The sequence below is a fragment of the Mastigoproctus giganteus genome, chromosome 13, assembly GCF_048544385.1.
Source record: "Mastigoproctus giganteus isolate SK-2022 chromosome 13, ASM4854438v1, whole genome shotgun sequence".
In the NCBI taxonomy this organism is placed as follows: Eukaryota; Metazoa; Arthropoda; class Arachnida; order Uropygi; family Thelyphonidae; genus Mastigoproctus; species Mastigoproctus giganteus.
Window position 1 is genome coordinate 137,489,018 of NC_143587.1, and position 13,468 is coordinate 137,502,485.

The window sequence follows — 13,468 nt, forward strand, 5'->3', positions numbered from 1 at the left end:
AGAGTTGTCCCACCTAGATTGCCATAGTTGTGTGAGGTGGGCAGTGAGTCTTTTTTTCTCGGCCGCTAGGTTAGCGGTGGGATCTGCATTGTTGAAGCCCGTGAAGGTGCAGGCGTTCCCCTTAGATAATTCATAGAGGATTCTGGCCGCTGCCAGGACGAGTGGAAGGGTTCCAGCCAGCACCTGTAGCGCATGTGTGCTTACTGTGCTTGCAGGCTCGTGTGACGGCTAATAGCATGGCTCTGTGGATGGAGTCGAGTAACCTGTGGTTAACTGCCGTGATGATTTTAGACTACTATGCTATCGGTATAAAGGCTGCTTTGTATATGAGCTTGACGGTTTTGCTGTTTAGCCCCCAGTCCCTTTTTGCGACCCTGGTGATGAGGCCCGTGTTGCCCTCATTTTCTTCCTGGTGTAGTTGAGATGCGTTTAAAAGGAGAGCGTGGTGTCAGGTATTACACCCAGGTAGTCTGTGTGGTAGTACCAGTCTAGGTCTAGCTCCTTAGGAGGATAGAATTAGATTTTTCTTCGGAGATCTTGAGATTGTGCTTTTTGGTCCATTTCAGAAGAATTTGTAGGGCATGATTTGCCTTTGTTTCAAGTTGTAGTCTGCTGTTTCTGGCGACCATAAGGATGAAGAGGTCATAGGCGAAGGCTTGGGAGGCTGTTTCACCGATGTCCATGTTTAGGAATTCCTCCATTGTAATATTCTACAGTACTGGACAAGGTGCTTGGGTATTCGTCCCGTAAGCGTTCTATATGGGATGTTTGTCAGACAGGTAGCTTTTTATTACGTTATATGAATTTTTGTTGGTTCCCTAGCCGGGCCAGGAAGCTTGGCCACCAGAGGGTGTCGAACGCCCCAGTAAAGTCGACAGAAGGAGCTAGGAAGTACTTTTGATCGGTGGCTGCTGCTTGCACCAAGAGATTTCTCAGGGTGCTGACTGTTGCTCCTGGCAGAAGCCATACTGTTTTGGCAGTGCCAGGTTTGCTTGCAGGTAGTGGTTTTGAATCCTGGTCAGGAGGAATCTACTGCAAACAGAGAGCAGGGTTATTGGTCTGTAGGAGTTTGGTTGTTCCTGTGGCTTGTTAGGATTTTTGATTAGTTTTACGTTGGTCCTCTTCCACTCTGGGAGGAAATTTCCAGTCGTGAGGCATAGATTATAGAGGTTTAGGTGTATGTCTGGGGCTATCTCAACGACCTTCAACACGATCTCCGGCTCCAGGACATCCGAACCGGGCATTTTTTTTTCTTTGAGACGGTATGCAGCTGCTTGGACTTCTTCCAGGGAAAAAGCCCGTTCCTTGTCATCCGTTCGGTAGTGGTCGTTCTCCCGGCACATCAGGAATTGTTCTGGCGTTTGCAGGTCAGCATTTGGGTGAAAGCTTACGTCTAAGATGTTAATTGATGCCTCCCACGAGCTTGACTCCGCCTTGTGGATCTCTCTGCAACTAAGTGGGAGCTGATCGCCTTACTTTATTATGGTTATATAGAGCATTAATAAGATCGAAACTTGACTACGGAGCACCAGTGTATAGTTCAGCAAGACCTAGTGTCCTTCGCTGGCTTGACCCTATCCATCATAGTGGAATACACATTGCTTTAGGAGCAGATCGCACGTCTCCAATACATAGCTTATATTCTGAAGCCCATGAACCCCCTTATCTCGATCAGGCGACAACTGATACTGCGTTATGCCTATAAAATTAGATCTATGCCAGAACACCTAAACTGGCAGATACTTTTCACATTGCAGCACAGCAGGTTAATAAAAAAAAACCGGCCGAATGCCAATCGTCCTTTGGGTATGAGAATAAAACACCTCTCAGAAGAACTAAATTTAACCTTGGACAATGTGGCACATAGCCTCCCATCCTCTTGCGCCTTGGAATATCACTCCATCCTCATGTGGCTTACATCTACATGAATGGAATAAATCTACATTGCATAGAGAAAACTTCTTGCAACTATACCATGCAGTAGTGGACCAGTTTCCAGCTTTTCTGTAGTACATACTGATGGATAAAGAATGATGTCCACGTTGGAATTGCCGCAGTTTTTCCAAACATCATATTAGCTTATCAGTTGCGACGTGAGTTCAGTTTATTTTCCGCCGAACTAATAGCAATGCAGGTTGCACTGAATCATATTCCAACAAAAAAATTCTACAAATTTAATTTTTAAAAACAGATTTCAAAATTGTTTCTTCTCAGCAACGCGAACATGGCGGGGAAGTTAATGCTTGAATTATTATCGTGTTCATAACTTTTAATACCAAATTTACAGAAACGCTTTCGAATTTCTCTGATAACAAAAATTAGATTTAACGCAGTGATATCGTTAATGTTTGCTATTCTTCAGTGGGTGTCGGAGCGAAGAGTACCTAGGGTCTGCGAACGCGAAAAGATGCTGCTGCTTATGCATAATATATATTTGACGGTTTTGTAATTTGATATTCTTTTTTAACCAGATTTGAAATGTGATAACATTTTGCAGTATTCTGTTCTATACTTCATTACTTGTTTCAATATTTATTTCCGAGCATTTAAATTATGCTCGTTCCTGTGTTGTGTAAAAAAAATAAAACTGTTCCTTTACTGGACTTTTTTTTCTTTTTCCTCCCTCTTTTGCAGTGTGGCGAGAGAAAGCGACAGTGGCTAGAGATACACGAGAGAGACTCTATGGGAAGATTACTTACATCCTGTGCAAGGTACGTCACTCTCCTAGGAACTGGAGCATTTTGTTTTAATAGGGAGCAATTCAGTTTTTTGTTAACACTAAATGCAGTCTCGAGGGAATTAATGTTAGACAACAACTTGGTGATGCTTAGACAGATGCTCAAATTTAAAAAGAATAATAAATAAATAAAAATTTCTCCCTTTTTCAGGAAAATCTCCTAATTTTCTCATCTTCATGATTTGTTGTAATGCTGACCTAGAATTTAATGCTTCATACGGTTACGTGACACTGGACCATTATTAACTTAAGATTCCGACACTTGATAGTCTACCTTTTTTTTCTGAGAAAGGATCGTTATTGTTCCTGGAACTCTGCTTCTTGAAGGTCTTTGTTTCTTATGTTACAACTGCATTGCGCATTCTAAGAGCAGAAGTAGATCTACAATTACTTTGTAATGTAGCTTACTGTGCCTCGGGGGAAGTGTAATTTCATTCCAGTTGTTCTTGAAACAAGAAATTATGCCGAGTTACAAAAAAAGCCGAAACATTAGTAGGAATTGCTGAAGAGAAGTCAACAGCTCCGGGCCTTTTTTTGTTATCAGGACTGTTCATGATGAATACAAAAAGGGAGGGAGGGAATACTGGCCTTGAGGAATAGATGCGTTTGTTGCTTGTGCCTCCTGTTCTGGTCTAATGAGACTGAGGTAAATTATTTCTTACATTTATTCAGATCGGGTTTGAATCGAGTGTACACCATATTTCTTTGTAGGATGAGGTTCGTTGAGGACTGCGCTCAAATAGGGCAAGATTAACGATCTTTTTATCACATATGTTTACTTGTGTTCAAAAGAACATTATCCACTTGGCATCACCATGAATCTTAAGGGCAAGGGGTTCGTCTACTGGCTTTTAGAGAGAGTAGTATGATATGTCATAAACATAAGTTGGGTTCAGTCAATAGAAAGCAGTGAATTAGCATTTTATCCACCGTGGTGCAGCACAAGGAATAGCATAAACTGTCGTTACGGTGTGCAACTGCTGGCGAATGACACACGCCGCTGTACAGTTTTCAAAAAAACGTACCTGTAGAAGCAGGAAGTTGTGGGCACCGATTTAAGGAAACCAATGAAGTGTTAAGTTTCTGCCCTTGTACACACTTGGTTTGCCAGTAAAAAATAAGGGATAATTCTGTATTTCTTTGAACGCTATTTTTATCATAATTAAAATTATCAGATTACTAAATTGTAGGTGGCTTTAATGACTTCATGAATAGCAACCCAACTAAGACACAAGATTATCCATTTCTTGTTCAACCTACTGTTCAACAGTGAGTACCGAGGTAACTATGATAACACTGCATTTATCAGAAGTGAGATTTTTAGCAGGTGGCACGGTACAGTTTCCTTTTAACGACAGTGGAATCGAAGCAGCAGTAGAAGACTAGAAGACGCGGTGTTTATTTTGAAAATATTACCTTACATCCAAAATGTCAGGAGACAGTCTTAAATACCTGAAGCCGACTTTGTGCCACTGGGAAGGAAATACTCCTATGCCGCGTATTTTCATAATTATTTCAATTTCACAAGTAATAATGTGTGGTTCAGTACATGTAATAGCATTCAAGCAACAATCACAACACAAGTGCCTTAACTTTTTTTATGGTACAACTAGATACAAAAATATCTAAGCTTAAATATCAATGCGCTTTTTTGTGATATAATCTGATTTGTGTCTTTCAGCTCACCTATAGCCTTCCTGTGGCAGCAGCTATTTGCGTGGCTTATGCAGTGCCCGCATATTCAATGGCTGGTCTTCAGAATACTTCCCGCGTTGGACCTTTTGGAATCTACCTGGGCTATATGCTGCTGTTCCTGTTGACCATCAGAATGCTGGCTCTGGCTTTCACCTGGACATGTTCCTCTCGACACATAGCCGCAGCGTGGACTGGATTTGTATTTACCTTCATTGCCGTCGCCGCAGGTTACACGGTCCATTTCTGGGACTTGTCCGTAGTCCTCTCTTGGTGCCAGTGGGCTTCCCCCATGCGATGGATTATGAGCCAGATTCTGAAATCCGAATTCAGTATGACGAACGTCAACGGAATCGATGACTACCGTTATTCTTGTAGTCACAATCCCGTCGTGAAACAAGAAACGAGCACCTTGCTGTTGAAAGCTGAATGTGGCCTAGCTACCGATTCCCAGGCCCTTAATTTTCACGGTTTCAATACCACATGGCCCTTGTACAAGCCGATCGTTATTGTCCTCGGTTTCCATGGAGCGTGTTTCCTCTTAGCCCTCCTCTTGTTTCTCCTGGTTCCGCAACGCCAGAAGTCCAGAAGAAACACCCAGCCACTAAATTGATTTCTGGAGCCGGAAGTGCTAACTCAATGTAAAGAAACATCGGACACTAAATCAATGGAATCCATCCATTTTACTAACATCGCTGCTTACAACTTGGCGGAAGCTGTCTTACGAACTGTTGTCCTAAAGTTCGCGAGTGTACATAAACCTCTAGCAATTAAGGAGGTAGAGTTGTGGCGCCATCTATTAGCAATAACTGGAAACAGTTACGTATGGTATGTAGTGCATTTACATTTCAGCCGTGCCAAAAATTTGTGCAAATATGAGGTGGTGTGGTTCGGAGACTTTAATATAAGTGATGGAATTTTTAATTTACTTCGAGGAAGTTGTAACTGTGCTGTAACTAACTTTTTATTTTTATACTCGATGTGACTGAAAAAGTTTGTAACAATTCTTTTACATGTAAATAAAGGTGAAGCGTTATTTGTAATATATTACGGGTTAATTTATTTGAGATCCTTGTTTCATTACTGCTCACTACCACTTTAGCATCCTTTTATCTATAAGACTGAATTTCCAGATTGTTTACCCGCAGAAAACTTGCCTGCTGACCACTATCTATCAGTTTACATTTAGACATATCTAGGGCTGACACTTGATGTTATGAAAATACCTATCCACCACAGCTTCTTTCTGTACCTACTATGAGCAAACTAGGTTTGCTACTCTGTGCAATGATCTCATAGGGTGGAGACATCTCTCCACGAGTTGTTTTGCTACTGTGATTAAAAAGCAATGATGCAGTGGAGAAGTTGCTCGGGTCTTCACAATGCCTACCTGACACCGCTAAGACTCCAGAGTGGAAACCGGGGTGGTGGAATACACTTCGAATAAATAGCAATATAATTCTTCGTTGGGACAGTGCCTTTTTATTTAGAGTAGTGCAATACAAAGGATGCGTCGGGAAGTGCCGCCATACTGAGATCAACGCACCAAGTAGCAAACCCACTTAGCTCATAGTTATGCACAGAAAGAGGCTGCACTCCATCTGCGCAGTTCATTTAATTGGCCTCTAGCTGTTGTAAAAGTGGCGGATCCAGACTTTTGGGGGGAGGGGGGGGGTTATTAATATCAAGTAAATGGATAACAATGAATACTTACTGTTGTAATGCTGTTCTTACACCATTAAAAATATGATAAAAACCCTTCCCCTGATGAATACTTGACCAAACCTACTATCTACAACTTACTATGCCAAAGGCTGCCAAGAATCATATACTGTATTAGACAAACCGAAAGAAGACTGTTCGAAAAACTTAGAACATAAATACGACACAGCCCACAATCAAATAACAAAATCAGATTCCGCTTTGATTGCCAATGGGATTTCAACAACACCTCGCTCCTAACCACCGCCAGATACAGAAAACGCAACATAAAAGAAATTCCTACCACATATTGACAGGGTGTATCCCCAGCCCCCTCCCGGGTTTCATCCAGGAAGGGTTTCATCCAGAAACCCCTCCCGGGTTTCATCTGACCTTTCTAATCACAGGATATGGCCCATAACGCCAAATTGGCAGCCTTCGGCTTGGTTGATAGCCCACTATGTATTTGGGGGCAGGCGGAGACATGGGACCATCTAATGCACAGATGTGAACACCGAGGACCTGCGATGCCTCCTAATAAAGACACAGATACACGCCGCTGAATCAAGAGTTTACTTCCTCGAAACGGAGGACGACTACAGAGCGCTCTCACGCTTCGTCCAGGACTTCTTCTCCAGGAGAAGAACGTTGATTGCTATTCACGGTACCAATTAAAAACAACGCGAACTAGATGAAGTGACAACACACACACAGGAAATTCGGGACATTCCACTCCCTGGTTGGACAACGTATAACCCCTGCCAGTCACACTGGACCAACAACTACCAACATCAAGACAACCTCACCGGACGGGTCTCTTTTCCCATGAATAACTCACAGCGGATCTCCGACAACTGATATGGACTCTGACTGTGAAAACTCCCAGCTATGATGGCGCCACTGGCAGTCTTTACCTCGCTCTTTTGTGTAAGTGCCCCTTCCTGGGCGGGGCGGGCTTTGGTGTGCTGGTGCTGTCCCCTCCCCAATACCCCACTCTTCGACTGGTGAGGCATGGGCCTGCCTCACTGATACTCTGGGGCCGTCTTCCCTATTGTCCCCATACTTCTGTCTCGTCTCCCTTCCCTCTCTAGCTATCTCAGTACTGGCGTTTGACCCTTGTTAAAACTACACAAGCCCCACACTCAGAAATTTTTAACTCTACCCAGCATAACTTATCTCTTTCAGCCTGACCTAATTTCTAGCGTCCCCACTTTGTGTTTTTTAGGTCCTAGCCACTGAAACCTCAGGAAATTAGGTGGCAGAACCTGCCAGAGTAAATATATAAAATACTGGTGTACCGGGTCTGCCTCCACAGGGCTTAATGTGGGCAACGGTGGGTCTCATTAGGGGCCCAACGGCTAAAAGGCCAGACGAATAACGGTACAAAACATTACACAGCACAATATCCATACACTTTTAAACCTCCCGCCTGGACAGTAGTGCTCTGTATCACACCACAATGTATACTACGCGGGGAACCCTTGGTACCGTTAGACCCTAAACACTACCAACATAATCAAAAAGGTAAGCAGATAGCCAAGAACTACATACATATTTTCAAAAGCAGAGTATTGGAGCATATATAAAAAAAGAAAAAAGTAAGAACCACATGCCGAAAAAATAACCCCATCCCACTTCTAACATAATCGTGACCCGACGCTCACAAAGGTTAGCCGGCACACATATCCGACAACATCCAAAGCCCTACTCTCGTTCTAATTACCCTCAGCGGTCAAATATTCCATGTTTTGTTCCGAATGAAAGTGGAATAAGAGACAACATTATCCATTAAGATACCCTACTCCGGATGTTGTCCTGCATACAATGAATAATTATCAAATAATACAAAAGGCTACACTAAACTTTAATAAGATCTACAAATAGTTTTAAAATGTACGCTGTATACCTACGAAGTCGGAAAAATCGAAGACTAGGGTATCGTACTGCATGATTTAGTCCGCGTATTCCTGGTTAGGGTGCATCGACAATGAAGCAATTAAGTCACCTTTTCAGTCAGTCAAAGACTTAAAACAGCAAAAAAAAAAAATAAATAAATTTGCAAATTATGTTAAATATCGAGACAGTGGTTTCTATTTTTATTATATTTTTGCCATTTCTAACCTTCAACCAGCGCCATTTGACAGCTTCAGCATGTCACGATTAGATCCCAGCTGTTTAAACCTACCCGTGAGGTCTCTAAAGGGATTATCACTGTCACGTTCTTTCACTGCAAGTATGAAGACAGTGAAATATATCGGGTAGGGTCTGATATTTTCGTGCTTCCTTGTTTTTACACTTGCAGTTACATTTTATCATCTATCTTCAAAGACCCCTTCACCTCCTTGCTAATCCTTTTGAAGACCTCAGAGTAAGGTTAAACCACAGGTATCTAATCCTGGAATGCTGAAGATGTCAACTGGCGGTGGTTGGAAGTAGGAATGGCAAAATATAATAAAAATAAAATTGATATGATAATGGTAACCCATATATCGATACTAGGGGATATATTGCAACCAATATCTTTATATTTATCGTATTACATACAGCATATTGAAAAATTTTATACTGTTTAAGTTCTTGGTCGAAAGAAAAAGCCACTTAATGACTTGAAGCTATGCTGCAGGCACTGCTTTCTACGTGTTCGCACCCTTAGGCTTAGTTCTCACTGGAAACTAAACTGTTAATGCAAAGCTCCTGATCGGGGCCCAATCAACATGCAAGCAGTGAAGAGAACTTCGAATACAGTAATTTTGAGTTTTAATCGTATTTAATAATGGACATCAGAGGCACTTTTATGTATTTGCTTTACTCCTCAGAATGAGGGAAGTACTACACAAAAAGCAATATTGGGTTCATCTAATGATAGTCAGGCTTTTAAAGGAGCAATATTATAAGTTATACAATGAAAAATAATATAATTGCTCTAAAAGACCATAGATCAAATTATAATTACTGTACTTCCATGAACTGAATCTGATTACCTTAAAACAGCGAAGAATTATCGCTGGTTTAAGATTTGTACGTGGAGTTTTAAATAAAAAAATTTATCTAATTTTTCAAACCGATTAAGTGCCCAATAATTGTACCTACAGAGATATGTACAATTAAATCCAGGGCAAAAGACTCAAGCCATAAAAAAAAAACTAATTGTACATACTGTATACTTCTCCATTGGATCACTGCCATTTATATAATCAATGCAATACGAAGGCAACTGATGCGTCCACAATGTGAAATAGATGTAGTAAGGAATTTTGCTCATAGCTATGGTCAGAAAGATGTTATGGAACTTATTAGATGCTAACCGAAATCAGTAGTACATGTCCTAGAAATTATTCTTCATTATTATGTTAAAATTATTTGATATTACTGTGGTTTTTTATAATGTATTTAAAATACTTGACGTACCACTGTATATTTAAAACAGAACATCGTATAGGCCCTAAATAGGATCAAAGAAAGCAGAGGTTCGGAAACAGTCTACCTAGCAGACCAAACTAGAATAAAATGTTTTTTGTTTCCGGTTGTGGGATTATTCTAAAGGATTGCAGCTACAGACATGACCTAGATTCCTAGAAGAGGTGGGTGGGCTCCATCCACATCTAAATTGTCACTATATATTTTTTTTTAATACATTTTAATCAATATTTGTAGCCATCTAAATTGAGATCTCGACAATCAACTTGGTTATATTTTCTTGTACGTGAATTAATATTTACATATTTTTACGTTTAATTACGCCGCCTTCCACACAGTATCATCCAACGCATTAGGATACCTCTCCCTTGGGAAGTATTGGTTAATTCCAGAAATTAACACGACAGGTAAATGATATGAGAAAAGGACTTAAATCCCTTCCAAAGAGGTGTGATAGTTTCACGCTCAGACCATTAACATTCGACAGATAGCATGACACCCGAAATCAACTGTTGGAAACACCGTACACCAGTGGAAGAAAGAGCCACGGGTTCACCACCATTAACCATTTCTTCCCCCCCCCCGCACATTGAAGATTGAAACGGATAATAAAAGAAAATTGCTATCACTTATTGTGCATATCCTTTGCAACTTTATCTTTCACAAACAAATGGGGAAAAAAAAAAACTTTCCGCCTTAAAGAATCGACACATTTCAAAGATCACGCCTTTCAGTGGGTCGTGAAAGGCATGCTAACTAAGCCACTTCTGCGAATCGTTTCATATGTGGTTATTGGGCAATTGGCCCTGCCCTTGTTATGAGAACTTGCAGAGCCAAATGGTTTTAAAATTAACCCAATTCGCGGCGAGTGCTTTAAAAATTGTGAATAAAAATTAACGAATATGAAAAAGCTTACTTGATTTTCTCAGTTCAAATATCACCCATATCCACATCCAAAAGGGCAAATACGCCCTAGTCATTGCTTTATCTTGCACAAATATGATCGGCATATGACTCTTCGGGGCTGCAACAGGACGCTGTGCTGATTCCATCAGAGAAATAGCCTCCATGTTGACAAAGTGCAGAGAGCACGAACTTAAAAAAAATATACATACACTAACATCTGGGAGTACATTTTCATACAGCTGAAGTGCGATAACAGAATTTACACTTCAGAATAAATAAAATTTATGCAAATGTTATACATTGTTTCTGATTTCATTTGTTGACTGAACGTTGCACAACCAAGAACTGCGAAAAGATAAAATCTGAACCCATCTTTCTTTTTTACACCTCAGTTTTATATATTAATTTATACAAATGAAAAAAAATTACAAGTGATTATCATTTACACATTACCAAATATAGGTACTGGAGGATGTCCGTGTTGAACATTAACACAACTGTAGTTACATAGAAATAGGCGATTTGTTCGAAATTCGCTTAACCCAGTTATCAGCAGTCCTTTCACTGTGGGTTTTGCGAATTTTGAATGAGGCCGTATTAGTAGCTTAAATATTCTTATGCCAGTTTTTTATTTAGAGAAAACGCGTAGGAACTTCTTTTCCAATAATATGAAAGCACAAAAAAAAAAAAAAAACCATTCTGGAATATATATCGGTTTTTGAAACAGTCCTACCCCTGCTTTAATGCAATTTCTCACACTTCTCGTGCGATGGTACAAAAGGATTTAAGAAACTGCATGAGTGCAAGGTAGGACTGATTCTCTCGAGGGAAGGATTAATTCTTCACCGCTCGTGATCAAATTGTGAGAAAGCGTGAACAGAAACCCCTTTTTTTTTTTTTTTTTTTTTCGAAGATGCGAAACAATCAAGCGCAATGGGACTAAAGTCCCATTTGTTGGAAGAGTTTGTTTGACAACAATCAATAAACAATGACAACAAGTGCAATGGGACTAAAGTCCCATTGATTGTTGTCCGAAACCACCTCCCAAACTGTCACATAGCGATTGATTTTTAGATAATCACAATTATCAAAAAATATCTTTAAAAGATTAAACTTAAAGATCATTTTAAAATGTTATCGAAGCAATAGAGCACTTGCACTTTCGTGCGAGTTGCCTTGTTATCACACTACTTCCAATAAACAAGTTTTGTATAGCACGTAGGAGGAATCTAATGCCATAATGTTTACATGGACTGCTGCCCTTTGCTATACGTTGATGTTTTCTAATATTTTACGAATTTTATCTGTTTACTTGAAGTAGTGCAATACCGAGGCAAATCGTAAAGGCAGAGAGAAAGCTCAGTTGGTTATGATGTCTGTACCATTACAGAAAATAATAATAATAAATAAAATATCAAATGAAAGATTCTAATACAAGCTTAAAAAGGACACTCATTCATCTGTCAATTCAGACGTTTTTATTTCACCTAAGCATGAAACTTCCCTATCTTGTTAATTTGAATTAAGACCTCATTTGTTGGTATTCATGCGGCCACGTAAGCAGTCGTTTAGTTTTCGTAATCTATCAAGTTTTTTTCAAGTACAGTTTAAATTTTGAACACGTCTCACTGTGTGTCTGGTGACCATTACATCATAGCATATGATTAAAACACAAACGACTCTTAGAACTTCCTGTGAAGCTCATTTTGATGAAGAGGGAAAAATTAATTTCTCCTTAAATAAGGATTTTCTAACGATTGTAGTCAAGTCTATAAAGTGGTTGAACGACTTATTGATAGACTCGTGTTCTTTCTTGGAAACTGAAAAATAAAATCTATTCAAGCCCACTCAGCTCGTACTTTTGTGCCAACCGGAAGTCTCTTGCTCCCCAGTTTTTGCATGGACGTCATGATGACAAGGCATTCATATGAAAACGAACTCCATTAAGAATCTGGGATGGGGCGAAACTACAACTATGCAGAAAATTGGACGTTTCCTTCAGATATTGAGGTTTATGCAGTGGGTAGAGGCTAATGCATTCTAATTATAGCTTGAAAGGATTTACATAGCTGCGTTTAGGAAGATGCGGGTGAGGGACAAGTCAAGGATTAAACATGTTGATTTATTAGAAGAGTGAAAGGTGGTGAAACCTTGTTATATTGGGCGAAAGATATTACCACGATGATAAAGGGATTATTTTATAGGAATTGCTAATACAGGTTGGCGGAGGGCAAGTCGACGGCTTATAAGCAAAGAGGAAGAGCAGATGATTATAGTTAGTAATACGACCAGGACAAGAGGTGTCGAAGGCCGATGTATGAAGAGAAAGATCAAAGTGATAATTAGGAAGCCCTTTTGAAAAATGAATATGTAGGTCACTGAAAGCAGTATAGCCAATGAAGCAATGAGAACCAAGTTAACGACTAGAGAGAGATTTTATTTTCCTCACTAAGTTGTTTAAATAACAATATGGAATAGAATGGCTTGGTTGGGTGTCCAGGACCGAAATACCGCTCGATCTGGTAGACAAGCTGTGCTAAAGGTCAGACTATGATAAGAATAGTTTAATTGTATTCTAAACATAACCAAGAAATCTGCTGTTAGAGTTATACTGTAAAACAATGATGAGGAAGGAAAAAAAGACCAAATGCAAATGAATTTGCCCCCTATTTATTTCATTCTAGTCTCCAAATCCTTTAGCAGCAGAACTATGACTAAAAATAACTGTAATGATCATCAAGTAAGTCTGATTATCTTAACCCAATAGTGCATTGTCCTGTAAATGCAAGTGTTACTACATTATGTCTCTGTAATGCAATACGACGTGACCCTAATACAATCAAGCAGCGCGATTCACCAATAAAGTGACTCGCACCATTCAAATGAAGGAAGAAAATAATGCTACATCATGGGAAATATCATCATCATAATATCATCATGGGAAATAAAAATCGTGAGAATAACAAATAGTTACATATATAAACCGTATTTCTTCTATTGATTGTTTCATTGTGA

The 13,468-nt window shown here is 39.8% G+C and overlaps 1 protein-coding gene across 2 annotated transcripts in view; it reads left to right on the forward strand.

The window, feature by feature from the left end:
- Positions 1-5,472, forward strand: part of LOC150076471 (ATP-binding cassette sub-family G member 8) — a 126,646-nt gene extending 121,174 nt beyond the window's left edge. For both annotated transcript variants that reach the window (XM_090387432.1, XM_090387433.1), the window contains exons 9-10: positions 2,635-2,711; positions 4,419-5,472. In XM_090387432.1, coding sequence (XP_090243558.1) covers positions 2,635-2,711; positions 4,419-5,042 — 701 coding nt within the window. In that variant the 3' untranslated portion in view covers positions 5,043-5,472. The remainder of the gene's footprint in view (positions 1-2,634; positions 2,712-4,418) is intronic.
- The last annotated feature ends 7,996 nt before the right edge of the window (positions 5,473-13,468 follow it).